At 37.3% G+C, this 19,237-nt stretch overlaps 1 protein-coding gene and 1 long non-coding RNA gene across 2 annotated transcripts in view; one reads left to right on the top strand and one right to left on the bottom strand.

Moving 5' to 3' along the window:
* Window positions 1–19,237, bottom strand: part of LOC122831126 (thrombospondin type-1 domain-containing protein 7A) — a 229,094-nt gene continuing 209,857 nt past the window's right edge. The window contains exons 26-32 of the mRNA XM_044117078.1: window positions 17,231–17,404; window positions 13,246–13,344; window positions 10,036–10,118; window positions 7,875–8,088; window positions 5,647–5,734; window positions 5,197–5,467; window positions 1–1,476 (exon numbers count right to left, since the gene is read on the bottom strand). Of these exons, the coding sequence (XP_043973013.1) occupies window positions 5,323–5,467; window positions 5,647–5,734; window positions 7,875–8,088; window positions 10,036–10,118; window positions 13,246–13,344; window positions 17,231–17,404 (803 nt within the window). The 3' untranslated portion in view covers window positions 1–1,476; window positions 5,197–5,322. The remainder of the gene's footprint in view (window positions 1,477–5,196; window positions 5,468–5,646; window positions 5,735–7,874; window positions 8,089–10,035; window positions 10,119–13,245; window positions 13,345–17,230; window positions 17,405–19,237) is intronic.
* LOC122831791 lies at window positions 13,509–16,374 on the top strand. The gene is made up of 3 exons (XR_006370762.1): window positions 13,509–14,020; window positions 15,047–15,151; window positions 15,257–16,374. It is a non-coding gene; the product is annotated as an uncharacterized LOC122831791 (long non-coding RNA).

Raw genomic sequence — 19,237 nt, 5'->3', positions numbered from 1 at the left:
TCTGTTTGCAGCCGAGTCCGCGTTTATTTTCAGTAATTCTTTCCAGATATGAACAACCTGTACAAAACAACCAGTTCTTCGTGTTTCTCTTTTTCTTCCCCTCTGATTATTATTTTTTTTAGTTTTCTTAGTCACAACATACAACTTGCATCATAGTAACAACAATCAGCAATATCATACACCCACTTCGCAATATTCAAACTAACATTTTCTGTGCGATACAAAATAAATTTACACATACTTTTGATTTTTTTTTTTCAAAAAAATAAAAAAGTCATTATTTACAAATTTCACGAAAAAAGTAAACATTCTCCACACCAGTTTGCTTTTACACTGAAATCAGAGGCATATTCTTAATATTCACATATTGTATAGTTCATCTGTACAGTGTATTTTATTTATATGTATATATATTTATATATATGTATATTATCTCATTGTAGTGAGACTGGAGCATTTATAACACTGTAACTACAGGAGAGAGTTGATTTGTTTACGTTTTTTTGTCTGCTTGTTCTGTTGTGTTTAATATTTGCCAGGTCAAACATTAAGAGCAGTAGATTGGTTACCAGTAAGGCAGAAATTATGTTTGCATGACATGAATGGCTTCAGTTTCTCTCCGGGACGCGTTTCAGTTCAGCTAAACCGCAAGAAATTTCATTTATTCAATTTATAAAATGCTCATACTTACATCTGGGAGGAAAAAAAAAAAAAAAAAAACACCCGACGAAATCTACAAACCACAAAAAGATTGACTTTTACTACAACCAAAAGAAAACAAAGAAAAAAACAGAGAAATGAAACCTATACAGATATTTACTGGTGGGTCTCTCTGGTTGGTTCCCATTCGTTGTGTTTGTGGAAGAGGCAGTGTTTTATGGCAATAAAAGGTAGAAGTCACGTGTGCATATCATGCTGCACTAATATAGTGCAATGTAGCGCCTGAAACAAAGCGAGGGTGAAGGCCGCCGATCAGTTTATCCCACAAACACAGGCCTCTGAATCAAGGAGAAATAAAAAGACTGGAAAAGAGAGATTTGAGTCAAAACCTAGCTGAGGATTGAGGGAAGGAAAAGGAATCCAAACCTTTTGATGGAGATTTTCCTCTCCCTCCTCCTCCTCCTCTTCTTCTTCTTCCCTGCGGTGACTTTTGGCAACAAACAAACCGTCAGAGCGTCCAAAGCCTCCAGCTAGTCAGGGTTTTCAGGAAAGCGCGGGGGTGAAAGAGTAGGAGACTCTCAGTTTAAAAATAAAAGGCATTTCATTGAGCGAACTGGAGGTCATGAAGGTTTTGGTTAAGGAAAATCTAATCGGAATAGGCGAGTCCATTCACGCTGCAACATCGCTCGCTGTCATGGAGGGGTTTGTGTGACAGCGGAGCGGCTCTACATGTCCGTGTCCCCGTCGTAGGCGAGCGTCAGCGGCTTGAGCCGGTTGTTCTGCTGCCTCTGTCTCTGAGGTCTCTTTGGCTTTTTGCTGGGAGAGAAAGATTGAGACAGGAGTTAAAACGATGAAGCCTCAAACACGACGACATTCTGACAAAATGAGGATGAGAATGAAATTTAAAAAAAAGAGGGGGAAGCTAATTTCCAATGTTAAATCCTGAACTCGCCTGCCTTGCAGATGCACAGATTTGTATTTTTGCATAAATATCCAACAATAAATTTTTTTCCCCACCTTAATGATCAAATCTAGAGCTGGAAAAAAAAAATCAATAATATAGATCACGATTGACCAATATTACATAATACGTTCAATATTCACTGAACTCCGCTCCAGAACCGCACAGCATTCTGGGATATGTAGGCAGAGCAAAGATTTTAGTCTCAACCTCCGAAGGCCAGTCAAAAAAAGTTGGTGGAATCAACTGACCCACTCACTCCGTGGTTACCTAGCAACTCATTCATTGGTTACCTAGCAACAACCTTTTGAGTAACAGTTCAAAGTTTAAAAACTTTGCCTCATGACTACTTAAAAATAAAAAAAACAGCATGAAAACTGGATAACACAGCAAATTTCCTGCCACCAGTTTTGTTAGTATTTCAGATATTTAAAACAAAACAAAAAACTAATTAATAATTATCAATAGACTGATATGAAATTATTGTGTTTGGGTAAAATGTTTTAGTCAACTCGTCCAGCCCTAATTTAATCTTGATATTTTAGAAATGACATTTAATTAAATTCTGAAATTAGTTGTGTTAAATTGGATTTGTAAATTTCCATTACAAATGTGAGAAATTTTTTGTCAAGTTTCCGCTAATAACAAACCCCCCACCCCCAATTATGCAATTGTGGCGTTTCCACCTAATAAGAAATTAAAAATCACACATGAATAAGCTTGTCCAGGCGATAAGTCACTAAAAATCATGCCAGCGACGGATGGTTACATGAGATATATTTATAATTCAGCCTTGGTGTTGATCAGCCATCAGCCAATCAGAGGAGACATTGTTAAGGAGTAAAGAGCAACAAACTTCTTATACTTGGGAGCGGCTTTTTGGGGCAATTGTAGGCGGCGAAAAGCTATGAATTCAACAAGCTAGAATGACACACAACTTCCACTTCCTGTCGTCTTCTTTGGCATTTCTGCCAGTAGTAACAGAAATGTGACTCGTATGATGTGAAAACATTATTTTTTTTTTAAAATTGGCATTTCTATTGAGAACATTTATTTTTGCGATTTCAATTTGCGCAATTTTATGATAAACAAAAAAGCAGCTCTTGGCTGACTGGTGACGTACCAAATATGTTGTGCATTACTACTTATTATGAGGTTGGTCATTTTAATATGGGTACTAAAAATGACAAAAGAAGCAGCATTTATCACCTAAATTTAATATAAATTTGCCAAAGTGGTGCTGCCAATTCTCCCAAACCTCAAGTTTAGTAAAATTTGGGACTGATGGATAAATAAACAGTGAAATAGAGAAATAGTAAGCAAAGTTTAGATGGTAGACGTAAAAAAATAAGAGCAAACATAAAGGAAATACGTCAAAGTAATTTTTGATTCTAAATTAAATGCAGTTTTAAATGTGGTGAGAACTGGCTGACAGGCCTCAGAAGAATCACAAGGATCTGTATAAAAGCTTTAAAGGTATGAAGTTAATTTGCATGCAAAACCTGCACACATGCTTCATCTGCTCCCTTTTTCCTCCTGGGAGAGAAAGACCTTTAGAGGAGGAGTTAAAGACATGATTCCTGCCATTTATCTGGGCTGTCAGCTCTGTAGGAGTCGTATCTCAGAGCAATATGGTGTAAATTTATCCTCCAAAGAACAGATTAGAATGACAGAACATATAATATTTAGTTTTCTGTTACTTGAAATCTTTATTCTGAAGTTTCTTTCAAAACTTTTCTTCAACTTGCAGCATTTTAAAGAATCTCTCCTCGACTGAAGAGTTTTCTTCTTCAGCAAATAATTAGAAACTGTTTTTAATTTAACTTATAAAACAAACAGCCAATGTTAGTTAAGTTTAAAGCAATATCAAATAATAAGGGGTGACAAGTTCTCATTTTAAAATAATTAAAGCTAACGAACCGTAGAAGGTTACGGAAATTATGTGGCTGCTTTGACAGGAAGTTAAAAGCCAGGTGCAATTCTTCATTTGGCCACAAGAGGGCAGGCTGACATCGTGCTTCAGTTACTGATAACATCTCTACTATAGGTTGGACAGATGGCAAATTTAAAAATATATCTGGATCTGATGTTAAATGTTTGAGAAACAACAAACAGATTAAATAATTCATTATACTGGGGAAACAATACAGGAGTGTAAAAGATTATTTCAGGCAAAACGATACAAAATCTTCACTGTTTTTCAGATTATTATGAGGAAGTATCTGATGGTGGTGTCTCCTCAGATTTACTCATTTTATTTCAGCTAATATTTTCAAATAATGTGTCTTCAAAATTATGCATCATCTACACTGCAAAAACAAAAATTTTACCAAGTATTTTTAGATTTTTAGTTTCTAGAGCAAATATCTTGGCAAACTTGAAATGAGACAAAACTAACTTACTGGTAACTTTTCAGCAAGATGTGTAAGACATTAAATGTTTTGTTCCACTGGCAGATTATTTCACTTATAACGTGCACTTTTAAGTATCAACACTAAGGAACAACCTCCTATTTCTGGCTAAATCAGACTTTCAAACACCTCAGATGAGTGAAAACTTACTGGACATGAAGCATCTGGATTATCTTCATTCCTAAACAACTGAAGATTATTAAGATCTACAGCAACTATAATCTACGTCTAGTCAATGAGAGTTACTATCCCACAACCTTGAGATGATAATCAGTTGATTCATGTGTGATGGAGGAGGGATGCGTCTAAAACAGTGGTTCCCAATTCCAGTCCTCAGGCCCCCTGCTCTGCATGTTTTAGATGTGCCTCTATACCAGAACAGCTGATTCAAATGATTGCATGACATCTTTTGCAGCCACCAAGTACTGCAGGAGCCTGTTAATCACCCAAAGATTCAATCCAGGTGTGTGGCAGAAGGGAGACACCTAAAACATGCAGGCAGGGGGGCCCCAAGGACTGGAATTGGGAAACACTGATCTAAAAGTTGGAGGACATTAGCCTTTGATGACAGAACACCTTTGCAATTGCGTCAACCACGCAGGGCGCCGCCATGACAGATGTTGGAAATGAGGGACGGGAGTGTTGAATGGAGAGACTGAAATTGTTTTCACAAGTTGTTTTTGTCAATATAGATGCCTTCCATTTTTCCAAGTCAAGCTAATGCTAATGCTAGTTCAGTTTTATTGACGGCGGTTTTTACAATAACGTCAGCTAGCTGAATTTATGCCACATGGTTTATATCACTACGTCATAAAAGGTGTTTCCTCTAAAACTGAAGCAGACATAAAAACGTACGAGACGAGATGCCGTCTAGTTATTTTTGTACATGCTAGGTTACATGATTACTAATGGTTAGTAATCACACAGTGTTTCATTGAGTCTTATCAAGCTCACTTATTAGTGAGATTTTGCACTAATTTGTTGGCCTGTGACGTTTGTTCTTTGTGCACTGAGCGGTGAATAATGAAACAAAATAAAACTTGGCTAAACTGGCAAAAACAACTTGGGGAAACAATCTGACGTCCATCATGGCGTCTTGACTGATTTTCGTGACGAAGTTGCAAAGGGTCAACAGGAAGTCTACTGGGTTGGCGCTTTCCTCACCTGGACCTTTACCCAGCCTCTCAGGCCGAATATGGGACACTTTTCGAGCTCACAGGGAAACTGAGGGACTGCTGGTGCTTATAGTGGAGGGAGAGTCGGGGTGGGACTGAGCCCTCCACATCCTCTTTAGCTACTATTGCTCTGAGCCAGCTCTTGGCACTGGGGACAGGTGTAAACCATCTCGTGAGAGTTCTGGCCCATCCACACCGCCGTCCCGTTGGCGTCAGACTCTTGGGCCTTAAGAGAGCGATGCACCTTGACGCACGCGCTGCTGCTCTCCAATAGCAAACGCATGAGAAAGCAAAAGAAATGGAGATGAAGGACATGAAGGAGGGGCATGCTGCAACTCAAGGTGGGAGGGATGGATGGTGATGAGACGGGTTCTGTTTCAGGGCTCAGGTGATGATGACGATGATGACGACTACAGGGAGATCAAACTTATCAACTCACCAAGCTAGGTATATCATAGACACTATGAAAATGAGGAGAACAAAGGCTCCTGCTGCTACACCGTACACCCACATCTTCAGCTTCCCATCTGTGGAGAAGGACGCTGGTCAGTTCTTAATCTCCTACTTCAATGGCACAGATTAAGATTACATCACAATCAGCAAAGTTAGCTCCTGATCTGGGAAAACACCATTTATTTCAGTATGTACATTTTATAAAAAATGTTTTAAAACTGTCATCATGCATGATACGAGTCAGCAAACGTAGACACAAACTTAAAAAAATAAACAACCTAATTCCAATAATGTTGTTTAAAATCTAATCTTTATTTCAGTTACATGTTTCAATAAGCCACTGAGTCAATAGGAATAATCAATATTTATTACACTGAAACAATCCAAACAAGTCCAGTTGATGTAAATTAGATACTTCAACAGAAAATAAAAAGAAAGTTAGAAAAATTTGACTAAAATAAATGTTCTCGTTGAATTTTCTGGCATTTAGCAAATAGAAATAATTTTGGTGATTCTGACCAAAAACAAGAAACATTTAGTCTGAGAAAATATTTAATTTTTATTAGGTGTGTGAAAAGTCAGTAGTAAGTTAAGGATTTTAATCAAATGATTTATTAGCATAATTATATAGATTACTGTGCAGTTTGAATATCAATGTCATAAAGAATCAATGTATTTTTTTCTTCTCTGTATAATTACCTCTGGTTTCATAAAAGCAACTTCAAACTAAATGTTTTATTACATTAAATTTTAATGGCAATACTGTATAACCAAGATATACATCAGTTGTTCGGAGATAAATTTAAAAAAATGCAGCTTCATTCTCAGAAAAAACATAAAATTAAGGCTGACAGAGGTAAGAATGTAATTTAGTATTGATGAATTAGTGAATAATTTCCTCCTAATACATTTAGTATTAAATTACATTTAATACTAAATGTAATTTAGTATTGATGAATTAGTGAATAATTTCCTCCTCTATAATGACATTAAAATGTCAGCGTGACCTCATAAATCTGATTATCAATATGTACACTTTATGCCTCTGCCTGCACTTCTCCAATCTGTAGTATTTCTGGTTTGGTTGCATTTTTATTCATACAATTAAAATAATTAGTGAAGAAAACATTTAATTTGCAAAGTAAAAGCAGATCTCAGGCTGTAGGGGTCAGAGTGAAAATCAGCTAACCAGATAAATCAGTAAATCCATCTGCTATATGGTCAAAATAAAATGTTTTTTATTTATATTTAATCCATTAGTGAGCCACCAATTTACTCAATGAACCTTGATATTTGGGACTTTCTGTTTCTGCCTCCATTTTTAGACTTGTCTCTGTACCTCGGTAGCTAAAGGAAGCTGAGGTTAATGTCTGTGAGCTCCTTCATCCTGAAGGTTTCTCTTCCTGCCACGGATGATTTGTGAGGAAGATTTGCGGGTCTATTTCTCTAAAGTTAATGTTCCAGCAGCAGCATGCGGCCGTCACCTCCATCCGTGCGTTTATTCATGTTTCAGATTTTACTCATGCACCGTAGGAAGTGTAAATATGTCGACTTTCAGCGACAAGCCTCTGAGCCAACTCACGTTCGCAAATAGGGAATTTTCTCATTTATGTGCCAAGAAGAGAAAATGAGCTTTTAACAAGACAAAAGTCAAAATGTTTTACTGCAAGAGGAAGTAAGGAACTTTATCATAACTTATGATTAACATTATATTGATACTATTTTTCTTGATCAGATGGATTCAAGAATGGATTTCAGTTTATGCTAAATCTTATATATGGAAAAAATGTGAGCTACTAACCAAAAAAAAATAAATAAAAATTATATATATATTCTTTAAAGAAATTTGTGAAAATTTTCTCAGAAGTCCTATTTTTTTCCTTCTTTTTTTTTTTTTAGGAAAAAAGTATTAATTTTTAAACTTAACCAAGTATAAAAATCTCTGAATTCTTAAAAGTCTGAATTCTGACTTTAATCTCTGAATTTTAACTTCAATCTCAGAACTGACTTTAATCTCAGCAATGCTGTCTTTGATCTCAGTAATTCTGACTTTAATGGCCCTAATCATCTTCCATACATCTGTTTTCCTCCCTCTCAAAGGGAAGATTGTTTTTATTTTAGTGCAACAAAGTAACAAAGTCCATCTAATGAACATATTTTATCCAGAAACAAGTAATTAAAGCAAAATGTGTGCTGATTCTGTGCTGGACTGACCCGGTCCGTAGGGCTGCAGGTACCAGGTCCGGCCCGTGCGTCCCGGCTGGATGGTGCTGGGCAGCGTGGGGTTAATGGCACGACTGGTCTTTACGTCCCCTTTCTTGTCACCTGCAGTGGGAATCTCCAGGACTGGGATGGGGGCGCACTGGTCCAGCTGACCCGCAGGCGACAGGACCTCTGTGAAGCCCTCCTCGCACATGCACATCCCGGCCTGCAGGGGGCAGCGCGAAGCAAGTTTAGATTTAAGCACTTCCACCCAGTGAGAGGATCCAGTGGGGAAAATCTGGATGATTGTTTATTGTTTGGTCACTTATTTAAATAAAAAGAATCTTAGAAACTCACATGTTAGAATTATGCTTTTGAGACATAATCAATAAAATCTAAATTATGCCATTTGGAAAAAAAAATTTCAATTGTTGATTTTTGTGTTTTTGACATAAAGCACCTTGAACTGCCCTTTTGTTGAAACTTGATTTAATTTCATAATTCTACCCTCATCACAAATAAAAAGTCTCCATCTGCTGCTTGTGCATTTGATTATTCTTCAAAGCTACTGGTGGGTCACACAAAATCACTTCAAGGGCCACAAACGGTCCGAGCGCCGCACTTTGGACACCCCTGGTTTAAACTCGGCTGACTCTCTCTCAAAGTTCGGGGGAATTTTAAAACTGTTACATTAGAGAACTGTCTGTGAAACTGCTGCAAAGAGACATGGATCAATACGGCTTCAATCCAAGCATGAAAACTGGCACAACCAAAGGATTTTTCTTTGAAATGAAACAGAAATGAAACAGAAACTTGTTACATACACAAATCGATGTGAAGAACGAGGAAAAGTAGCAGCAATAAACTCTGAGCTCAGCAGAACCCTGTGTGCATGTGTAACAGCAGCTGCTTCCACCAAACCTCTGCTGATAGATGCTCAGGTATTTAAGCTGAAATGTGTTTTATGTAGTGAATAAGTAGAAAGCCAGTAAATGACCACTGGTAGCAGCAAACCATATGATTTACAATTTAAATCTCATAAAAGTGTTAATGCACTTTAAATTTTTTCACACTCTAAAACCAAAACCTAACATTTTTTTAGATAAGTCGATACGTTTAGACCCAGTTTTAGCTGTAATTACACCTGAAGGTTCGACTACAATTATTTTCTTTTTTTGAATTATTGAACAATTGACCCTGTAATAATCTTTGGATTAAATTAAACACGTGGAATATGTTCACTAAGAGTCTTGTGAAGGCAACTGGTTGCCCTGGATTTTATTTACAGGCACTATAGCAGAAAACTAGCTAAGCCCAGCAGTAGGGGGCGCTATGCCGGCCCACCAGCTGCTCCACTGTGGTTCTGTTCAGAAACTTAGAAACAAAACATCCAAAACAAAGAAAATACAGAAGTGGCTAAACAAAACGAGTCTTTCTGTAGGTTGTGTACATAAAATCAAATGATCTTATTGCATACAGAATTGTCTGCTGGAGATTACTGATGTTTTATTATATATAAACCATATCTTTGCCATCATTTAAAATTAATAAACAACACTCAGCCTGTTGGGGCAGCAAGTAAAGCCTGGAGACCCGCCAGGCTGATGATACACTGAAGGAAACCCTGAATAATAAATGAAACTGAGGACAAATCAGGTTTTTTTCTGTAAGTAAAATCAGAAACGTATCCATTATTCTCTTCCGACTGGTAAAAGTAAATCTGTGTTGGTTAATGATACAAAACTCTCCAAAATGCATTGAAGTTTCCGGTTTTCAGGTGACTCAATGGGAGTGTGAACAATATTTCTATCTCTCATTCTAAACTCTCATCTTGCTCCGTTTAGGTTGTAATCATTAAAATCAGTTTTAGTTGCTGGATTACATTTTTCTAAAAAATATTTGCTATTCAAGACAAAAACAAATAACTTCCTGATTGTGACACTGCACAACAGAGAAACGGGTTTTATCCGTTTGTGCTGCTAACATTTATTTTTCCGCTTCATTCAGATTCAATCTTATCAGCAGAGTCACAGTGAAACAAGGCGACCTGCACCTTCAAATTCAGCTGCTGTGGACTGATAATATAAAGACATTGTATTTTCTTTATAATGTCCTTATAAAGAAAATAAAGACATATTTTCTTTATTTTAATTTCAGAATTGAAAAGGCTTACCTCGCTACAGAAAGACTTTGTCATGAGACAGGGCGGGTCACAGGAGCTGTTGTCCACCGGAGGATTCATTGCAGGACAACCACCTGCAGAGTTGGGAGATGAAACGGCTCAGGTGATATTTTTATACCTTCATTTGGGCCTCAACTGCTTGTACAAGCAAGTGCTTTGAAAACATTAATTCGTTTCCCAAAAACAGTGGGGTGGATTTTTTGGTGTTTGGAAATTGAGCTGTTTCAAAACGGTCACAATCAACAGGGACAACACCGTTACCTAGCAACCCCTGCAGAGCTCCAGCATGTTTGGTCAGCTGATTTTACCACTCTGTGCACTGTACAATGGCTGCTGGAACGGACAAGTGTTTTGTTGTCAACTTACCATCCAGAAACAACTTGGTGTATTCTTGTTGGTTATGCAGGAGGCTCTAGTTATGCTTTTCAAACATGTATGGTTGCATAATTGCATATCTGTCTCCTTTGCTCGGACTGAATTGGACAAAAAAACTCTTTCATTCACTCTACTCCCTCTCCTAGGAACTTGTTTCAAGAACGTTTTAGACTGACTGAATGCATGTTTATTGCTTTTAAATCTAAAAGTTCTTGACGTTGATCCTGCTTCTGTTCTTAGTTGACATTTGTTGGATTTGTTGCTGCCTCTTGGCCACGACTTCATTAAAGAAGAGTTGTGGGTTTTTCTTTAGTTAAACAAAGGTTGGATCTGTTGGCAGCCATTTTCACAATATAAAACTTGAGTTGGGGAAGCGGCCAGCAGCAGCTGTTAGAGCACTAAAACAGGTCATTCTGAAAGGAGGAAATCTCTTTATCTAAGAATTATTTTGTGTAAAAATGTAATCAACATGTTTTATTATTTCCCATAAACCTATCCTAACCTGTTAAAGGAATAACGATAGGTCACCTTAAGTGTCCTTTCGTAAAATAGCCTGTAGATTCATCTGCAAATGAGGCAGAGAATATTGCAGCCTTGTTTGTTTTTTAAACAGTTTTAGGTGAGCAACAACAGGCTGATGTGTTATTCATGAGATAATAGCTGCCATCACCCACCACCTACATTCCCTGTAGAAACAAAGTCTCTAGTTTCTCAGATTTCTTTTTTTCTGTTGTATTTTTGACATTTTGTGTTAATTTCACCTCCTACGTGAAACTGCCACCAGTGCTTTATACTTATTGAGCCTTAGAGCTGCTGCAGTTTCTCACCTGTGAAAGATAAATTCGGCAGCACTATCTATAATTCAAAACACTGTATGGAAATGCGTCTTGATCTTTTCCAACCAGTATCTCTCCTAAAATACACCAAAGCTCTTTCCCATTTCTCGTTACAGCTCCACTTTCATTTGCTTCACTGTATTCAGAGTACTGTGCGATATTTATGCCTTCCCTTTTTTGACAGAGATTTGGCAATTGTGCAGAAATGCAAGTGTTTATAACGTTGGTGCAGAGAATATTGGCATGCAAAGTCGTTCTCATTGTTTATTGTTGCCTCAAACCTTCAGCTGGAGAACACAGTGTAAAATACACAACATAAGGTACTAATGATGATAAAACACTGTATCTGAACGGGGACGTGAGGAATATCTGGTTTCTGCTGGATTTCTTCTGTTCACTTTAATCAAAACACAGTTTACTTCCACTGAAATTATTACTCCACTGTTAAAAATTAAATTTACTCGAGGTCATTTATGGAGCGTCACTCCAAAACAAACTACAGGGTTATGCAGGAAAAGTAAGTTCAGTTAATTGTATAATAAATTGAATCAATGTGTCCTTTCTTTTATAATTTGGGATGATTTCCTGAAGAAACGTGCAGCAAAAAACAAAGAATTAAAGTATTAGAGGATCTTCCTCATCTTCAAATTTCTGTTCTGTGCCTACAGCCCAAATAAGAGAAAACAAAACATTTTATTTGTGTCCAAAATAAATATAGTTTAATGTTCAACTAATTAAGATAAGATTTATTTTATTTTTAAAAGTTGATTTATGAATTAAAGGAAACTGAATTTTACTTGAGATTAAGGTTAAATTAAGTCTATAATTCCAGATTTTGTTTATTGTTATTAATATCTGCCTGTGTTTATCTGTGATTAGCAGAAATATTAAAGCAGTAAACAGGGTTTGGTAATCCAGGCTGTTCATGTTCTGAATGCTGTAAATATTTTGTTACTTCATGTTTGGCTCAGAAACAAATTCTCTTAAAACCTGATGAAAAATGTGTCCATTTGACAAAGTTCTGCTGCTGATGCAGCGAATCGAACCAGAGATCAACATTTGCAGCCAACTAGCCTCAGAGCTACAACAGTACTAACACAATATCATTAACAGCGTTAAAGTGATTTTTATTTTTCATTCAGAAACATACATTTAACTCAGTTACTTGTTACATTTTGGACTCAGGTGTGCAAACTTCTGCTAACGTGCTAGTAGCAGAGCTAATGTTTTGTTGAGCTCTTTAGCTATTTTTGACAGCATTTAGCGCGCTAGCTTTCCCTAAATAATTTTTCTGGATAAATTCTGAAGTTTTGTAAACTTTTAGTTGTGACATCTCTGTTGAAGTTTTGTTTATTAATTGTTAATCCTATTAGTTAGACATTTATATTCCTGCTCTTATTTTGGAGGGGGTGAAGACAGCATTACTGTTTGCTCTCTAATTTCTTTTTTCCCCCCCAATAACTTTATTTCAAACAATATACAGAAACTAAATAAAACATAAATACAACATTAAAAGGCATAATATAGCATGTAAATTATTATGTCAAAATTAAATTGATGTTTGAGGGCTGTAGGGTTTAAAAGGCAGAATCAGATTTAAATTAATACTGAGCCTATTTTTTTGCAGATTCAGCTTTCTGTGTGATGCAAACATTTCAGTGACGTTTATATTTTGTATAATTACTTAAATAAGTTAAATTTAATCATTTCTAATGTTAGCAGTCAAGGAACCAATGTTTTGAGGTACCTGTATGTTTAGCTAATGGAAATAGCTAACTTTGTTAAAAAAAAAATATATATATATATATGTAAGTCACTGTTTGTTAGTGAAAGGCAATAGTAGTAAGACTTGCATTGATGCCACACATTTTGAAAAAACTGAGTGTACTGACAGAAGTGATGAATTTGAATACAATAAAATGTTTTTTTCTGTTACATCCCCAGTGTGTTGCAGACTGAATATTTCTAAATAAAACCCAGACTTCGTTACCGGTGACGTTGAGTCCATCCGAGCGCTGACACCAGACAACCGGGCGGCTGGAGTTCGGACGGCCGCTGCTGAACCACTTATACTGGAAACATTCGCCTCCTGCAAACCAAACCCAGAAAAAGTCGCCATCTTTAAAACCGCAGCGCAGTTACAGTCTGGAGTGAAGACCATTAATCATATGTGTGACAGATTAATAAAGCAGCAGCTCAGTTATTTTCACATAATAAGTAGCTGTCACATATTGTCCAGTTCAAGGTTTTAATCTTCACTGAGAGCTTTTGCTTAATGACTTTCTATCAATGCTATTATAACTTTATCAATATCTCCATCTAGGCAGTAAATGACTGTATTTGCCTCTGGAGTCCAGAGCAACCAATCATCATCGCAGCCAATTTAGTGGCATAAATGAACAGTTTAACTTTGAACAAAAGGAAGATCTGCTCTGTGCAGGCCTGGGAACGGTATTGCTGCTTCAGTCGGCGGCTCGGCTCCATCTCTGGACGATTTGTCTAAAACCGACAACTTCATCCTTAATGTGCTTCACTTTCCTCATTTCTCCAATTTTTCTCCTTCCTCTACAGATGAAGTCGTTTTTCAGACGTGTGAAGTTATCACGGATTCACTCACTTCCCAGCACCTTTCACCAACAGATTGGAGTTTTACTGAGACAAGAACATTCCTCAAAACGAAGCGCGCGCAGTAGAGGCAGTAAAAACCTGAGGAACGTGGCTGGAGACAAGAAAAGCTCTTCCAGGGCAAAGAAACATGAAATATGGTGATTTTGATCGACAAACGATTTGTTACAGTTTCAAATCCCAACCTGTTGTCCTTCTGCATGGAGTCTGCAGTATCCTCCTGGCTTATCTCCAGTCCAAAAACATTATTGTTAGGTTAATTGTAAGGTATTATGGTGATAAATTTCTTATCATAATAAGAATTTAGATTTATTGTTGCCTCAATAAATAAAATGAATGATGTCAGAAACCCTCCAAAGCTTTTCTTATTGTCAGGGTTGATGGTTTTACTTTCTTATCCACTGTTTGTTCAAAGAAAGCATCAATAAATACCAATAAATTTTTAAATACTGTTTCTATGTACGCTGATTTATGGTGTCCAAAAATGTGCGTTACCAGTTACGCTGGAATGTTTTTCAAGAGCATTATTTGTGTTCTTTACATTCACAGTTACCTAAAAGATGTAATAGTTTTTATTGTCACATTTATCCTTATCACAATAGTCCTGCAAAATATTGATGAAACTTTAAGTCCATATGGCTTCATTACTGCTCTAAATATGTTCTTCTTTCAGCAAATGAACTTTTCTTGAGTCTGTATTCTCACAATTGATAAATTCTTTAAATAGTTGATGATTATTTTAATAATCACTTAATCACAATAAGTCTGGCTAATTGTTAATTGTTTACTCTAAATCATCCTTAGACATCAGTTTGTCCATATCTGCTTCCCACCAATGATGCTGAATAAACAATTTCTCTGTAACGGTAGGCTGTTTCTCTGCCACTATCACATTTAGCAGCGCATATACGAGGTTGATTGAGAACACTAAGACCCTCCTCCTGGCTCTGATTGGTTGTTTCTGACTCACTGGAGTATTTATGCAGCGTGTACTGGGGAAATTCAGAAGTTCTAGATTTCTTTTTACAGATTATCTGTCTTATACTGTCACGACTTAACTATAATTTTAAAATGTTAAAAGCATTTTTTTCTTTATGAAAGTTACATACTGCAGCTTCTTTAGTTTGTTGTCGCTGAACCATCTGAAGTTTTTATATTTCTTCCAGCTGTGAGGAGCTTTTTCTGCTGCTGAAGTTGTGTGGACGCAGTGAAAACACTGATCTGCTATTCCTGTTATGCTGCAGAGTCAGACTGTGGAAGGAATTAATACGGTAAAAGTATCCAAATGGGACAAAGCGTTGCTTCTGTTTTTCTTAAGTGAGCATCCCATCAAACCACTTTTTTCCTCCTTTTTTCCCCCCCACTCGTCTTGGCAGGGGCTCTCCTCCCCCCTGTGGGCATCGAGTGATGCTGTGAAACCAGGTCAGGATGGCGGAGGCTGCTTTGGAGCTGTGGAGGCGTGAGATGCCAGGGTGGGGGAGTGGGTTTCGTTCTGCAGCCGCTATAGCAGCTGATGATTCACAGCTCATCAACACCAGAGATCACAACAGTATTTCCTCAATTTGGAGACCTCATGCAAAATGTCCCATCTGGAAAACCACCAGTTAACCCACCTAGCAGAAGGAAAACAAGGTGAAAGCTTTTCCATTTGTCCCGGTCATATCTGGGCCAAAGTATCAAAAGCTGCACTCCCGCGTAGGGCTGCTGCCTCCCGGCGAGGAAAAAAAAAATCCTCAGCCTGAATCCAGTCTTGAGCACAAAATGAACATGTTTTTTTTTCTGTTGGCTTCTTCTGGTGTCCCAGATTCCTCCAACATGCAGGTTCAGAGAGAAAGAAGAAAGAACGGCCAGAAGTGTGACCTTGAATCAAAGTGTCTCTTTGCGTTTCCCGTCTCATGCACTGATTTCAACTCAACAACAGAAAGGAACAGCTGAAGATGCCCAGCAACTTCAAAACTTGGCTATTTTCTTACTCATTACATACGTTATGAATCAAGCAAAACCTTTTTTCATCTGTGGCCACTGCTACCTGCTTTAGAGGTGAAGGTTAGGAACGGTCTATGGACTAAAAAAATGCTCATTACATTTTTTGCGTAAAATAATTCTTAGATGATGAGATGTCAGTCTGTTCAGTTTTGATTTTGGGATCCTTTCACTTTAAATCTAAATAATCTGCTGCTGGCCACGCCCCCAACTCAGCATCTACACTCGCATGCGAAACTGGCTGCGAATTACAGAACAATACATCTTTGAAAAGCAGAGCCAAGAAGAATACAGCAAATGGTTTCTAAATGGTAAGTCAGCACTAAAACACTTGTCTTTTCTAGCAGGCGCTTGGGTTGCCAGGTGACGGGCGGAACTTGGCTGAGGTTGCTAGGTAACAGGCTGGGGTTGCTAATTTCTGACGTTACGTTCCGATGTTTTTTCAAACGGCCCACTTTTCAGACACCTAAAAACATAAACTTTCTGTAAAAAGACAGCCTGTTGTGTTTTTAAGCCTGGGTTGTTTTTAGAAGCAGTAGAAACATAATGAAGCACAAAAACTTGAAAAATTTCAATTTTATGTGAGCTTTAAAGAAAGCTCACAACAATTAATTAGCTTCCAGTAATTTAGACAGTTTTATTTGGAAATTATAAAAGCACATATACCTAATAATCGAAAACAGACAACAAAAGATATTATTTCCAGTGATATGGATATAGAGGTTTTTTCTTTATAGTGCCTTGAAGTATCCAGAGCCTTTAAGCTCTTTCATAGAGTCACATTGCAACCAGAAGTTTTAAGGTATTACATATTTAATTATTACATGCAATGACATATTTCTTTCAAAAGCAAAACACAGCTCAGTCAAACTGTAAAGAAATCAACTGAAGAGTAATTTTCAGTTCTTCTGAGAGGTCTGTGCAATTTTACAAAACAGTTACATTTCTAATAAAGTTGAAATACTTTGGATTTCCTAAAGTATGTAATTTCAAACATTAACTGTAAATTTTGAAGCTGAATCAAATGCTAATTAAACCATTCGATTTACTACAAAATGTTGAGAAGCACATGTTTTCCTTACACTTGTGTTGGTTAGTTGCATTAAATAAAACACATTAATCTTGCAGCTGTATTGTGACAAAATAGGGAAGTACTTTCTTATGGGATGAAGTTCACAATTGCAGAATGTAAAAAATGTAGTAAAATATTTATTTTATGCATTTACAGCACCACTGACTCAGTTATACCATTGCCAAAGACTGACAGGATCAGATTTGACCCTCATGGTTTCATTTAGAAAGCCACAAGTCAAGTTTTTCGTTTACCACTCAAGCCTTGTGACCAGCGTAGAGAAAAGGATCCGTACCTGTGCAGGGCTGCGACTCCCAAGCCTGGTCTGGACACAGCTGCAGGTTTTCAGGCTCCTGGGCCAGGACGGCTCGGGACCGGACCTGAACGGAGCCGAAGTCCACGCCGGCTCCTTTCACACAGATGTTGACACATGAGCTCCAGTCAGACCACTCCATCAGGTAGCATTCGCCTGCAGCACAAGAGAGACAGAAAACGTCACCGTGACAGAAAACAAATACAAGAATTTACCTCAACACTCTTGACTCACAGCATATAGGAAATTATTCTGTTTGGGTTAAAGTCGGGCTGGACAATAAATCAATAACAATATATACAGCGATAGATCAACATCCATAGAAAATACATCTGATAAGAAAGTTCAACATATTGAATATTCACCAAACTCCGATCCAGAACCGCACAGCATTCTGGGAGATGTAGGCAGAGGAAAGACTAACCTCTCAACCTTTGAAGGCCGGCTAAGAAACGTTAGTGGAATCAACTCACTCTGTCTCTCTTTGGTTACCTAGCAACAACCTGCTGAGTAATTAACGTTATTAACTGATATAATTATCGATATCAGTCAATATGGATAATTACTGATTAGTTATTAACTCGTTTCTCCAGTTAATAACGTGTGCTCTCCTTGGCTGTTTATTGGCCTTCTCCATGTCCTTCTTCATTCCTCGCTGTCTGTTTGAAGATGACTGACTGGTCCATGTATTGTCTCTGCTGTCTGGATGTTTTCTGGAACGTGTTGTCTTAACTTCAGATTTATTTCTAATCTGCCATTAAGTCCAAAGTTTTGGAGAAAGTTGTCCAACTGCAGACTTACCTCAATCTTAATGAAATTGATGAAAAATTTCAGTCTGGTTTTAAAATGAGGGAGAGCGCTGAAACTGCCCTTTTAAAAGTTTAAAATGATCTACTTTTAACATTTGATTTGGAAAATCAGCAGTTATTTTACTTTAGATTTAAAACGTGATACTGGTACCTAACTGACTCAAATTTTTTTGTGTGTAAAAAAACAGTTTTTTTTTTTTTTTATTTCGCTGAAGCTGAAATTAAGTTTGTGTTGGTTTTTATTCAAGTTAGTTTCTGGTATTCTCTGCAAATGTTATAATTGTCTTATTTTTATTTTCTTGTTTTATCATTGATCTATCTGATGTTGTGAATCACTTGTTGGCTGAGGCTGTTGTAAATGTTTTATATAAATAAACTTTGACTTGACATCTGCAGCTCATCAGACACTGGAGGAAACAGAACATGGGTTGATGCAGCAACATGCAAAGGAACTGCATTTGTTTGTGTGAGTTTGCTTTAGTTCCCAGACTAACCCCCAGCTATGCACTAAAAAAAGGACCTCTGTTTTCTTCCACCCTGAATCACAATCCTCATGGTAAAAAAATGTCTGAGTTTTAGATTGCAGGTTGATACTTCAGCACTCCTGCAGTTTGGCTGCAAAGGGACGGACTCGCTTGTTATCTAGGGCAGCTTCTCAGCGTTTCCCGTCTCTGGGAGGAGCAGTTACGTTTTTTTGTTTTTTTTTTAACCAAAATGAGAAATTCATCAGTGGAAACACTCCTAGCACGAAAAAACTGAAATGATTTCAAACGGAGGTGGTTTTAAATGAGCTGTGGGTTGAATAAAGGATGACTTGTTTTCCCTTCTGCATGACAAACAATGAGTTCTGACCTAAAATAGACCCACAACACTTTGAAAATGAACTCAGCAATTGTACTTTGTCTTTTGGCAGAAGCAAAGAAGAATAATCCTTCCTTCAGGGACTGCTGACACTGAAAATAACAGCTCTATGGTTAAGCAGCACTATGTGGAAATGCACTGTTTTTATCCCGCTGGATCATAAACTAGGAGATAAATTCCTTTCTTGTTGTTTAGAAATATTGCAGATTTGGCCCATATAGCAAAAAGAAACATCTTCTTCTCTATCAGCAGCAGTTTTTGGGTGCAGTCACTGGAAATAAAGAGCGATGTTGGTGTTGTGAAAAGTGAGTCACTGTAT

This window comes from Gambusia affinis, linkage group LG05 (genome assembly GCF_019740435.1).
Source record: "Gambusia affinis linkage group LG05, SWU_Gaff_1.0, whole genome shotgun sequence".
NCBI classification, from domain to species: Eukaryota; Metazoa; Chordata; class Actinopteri; order Cyprinodontiformes; family Poeciliidae; genus Gambusia; species Gambusia affinis.
Note: the sequence above shows the minus strand (reverse complement) of the source record. Positions and strands in the feature narration are given on the sequence as shown.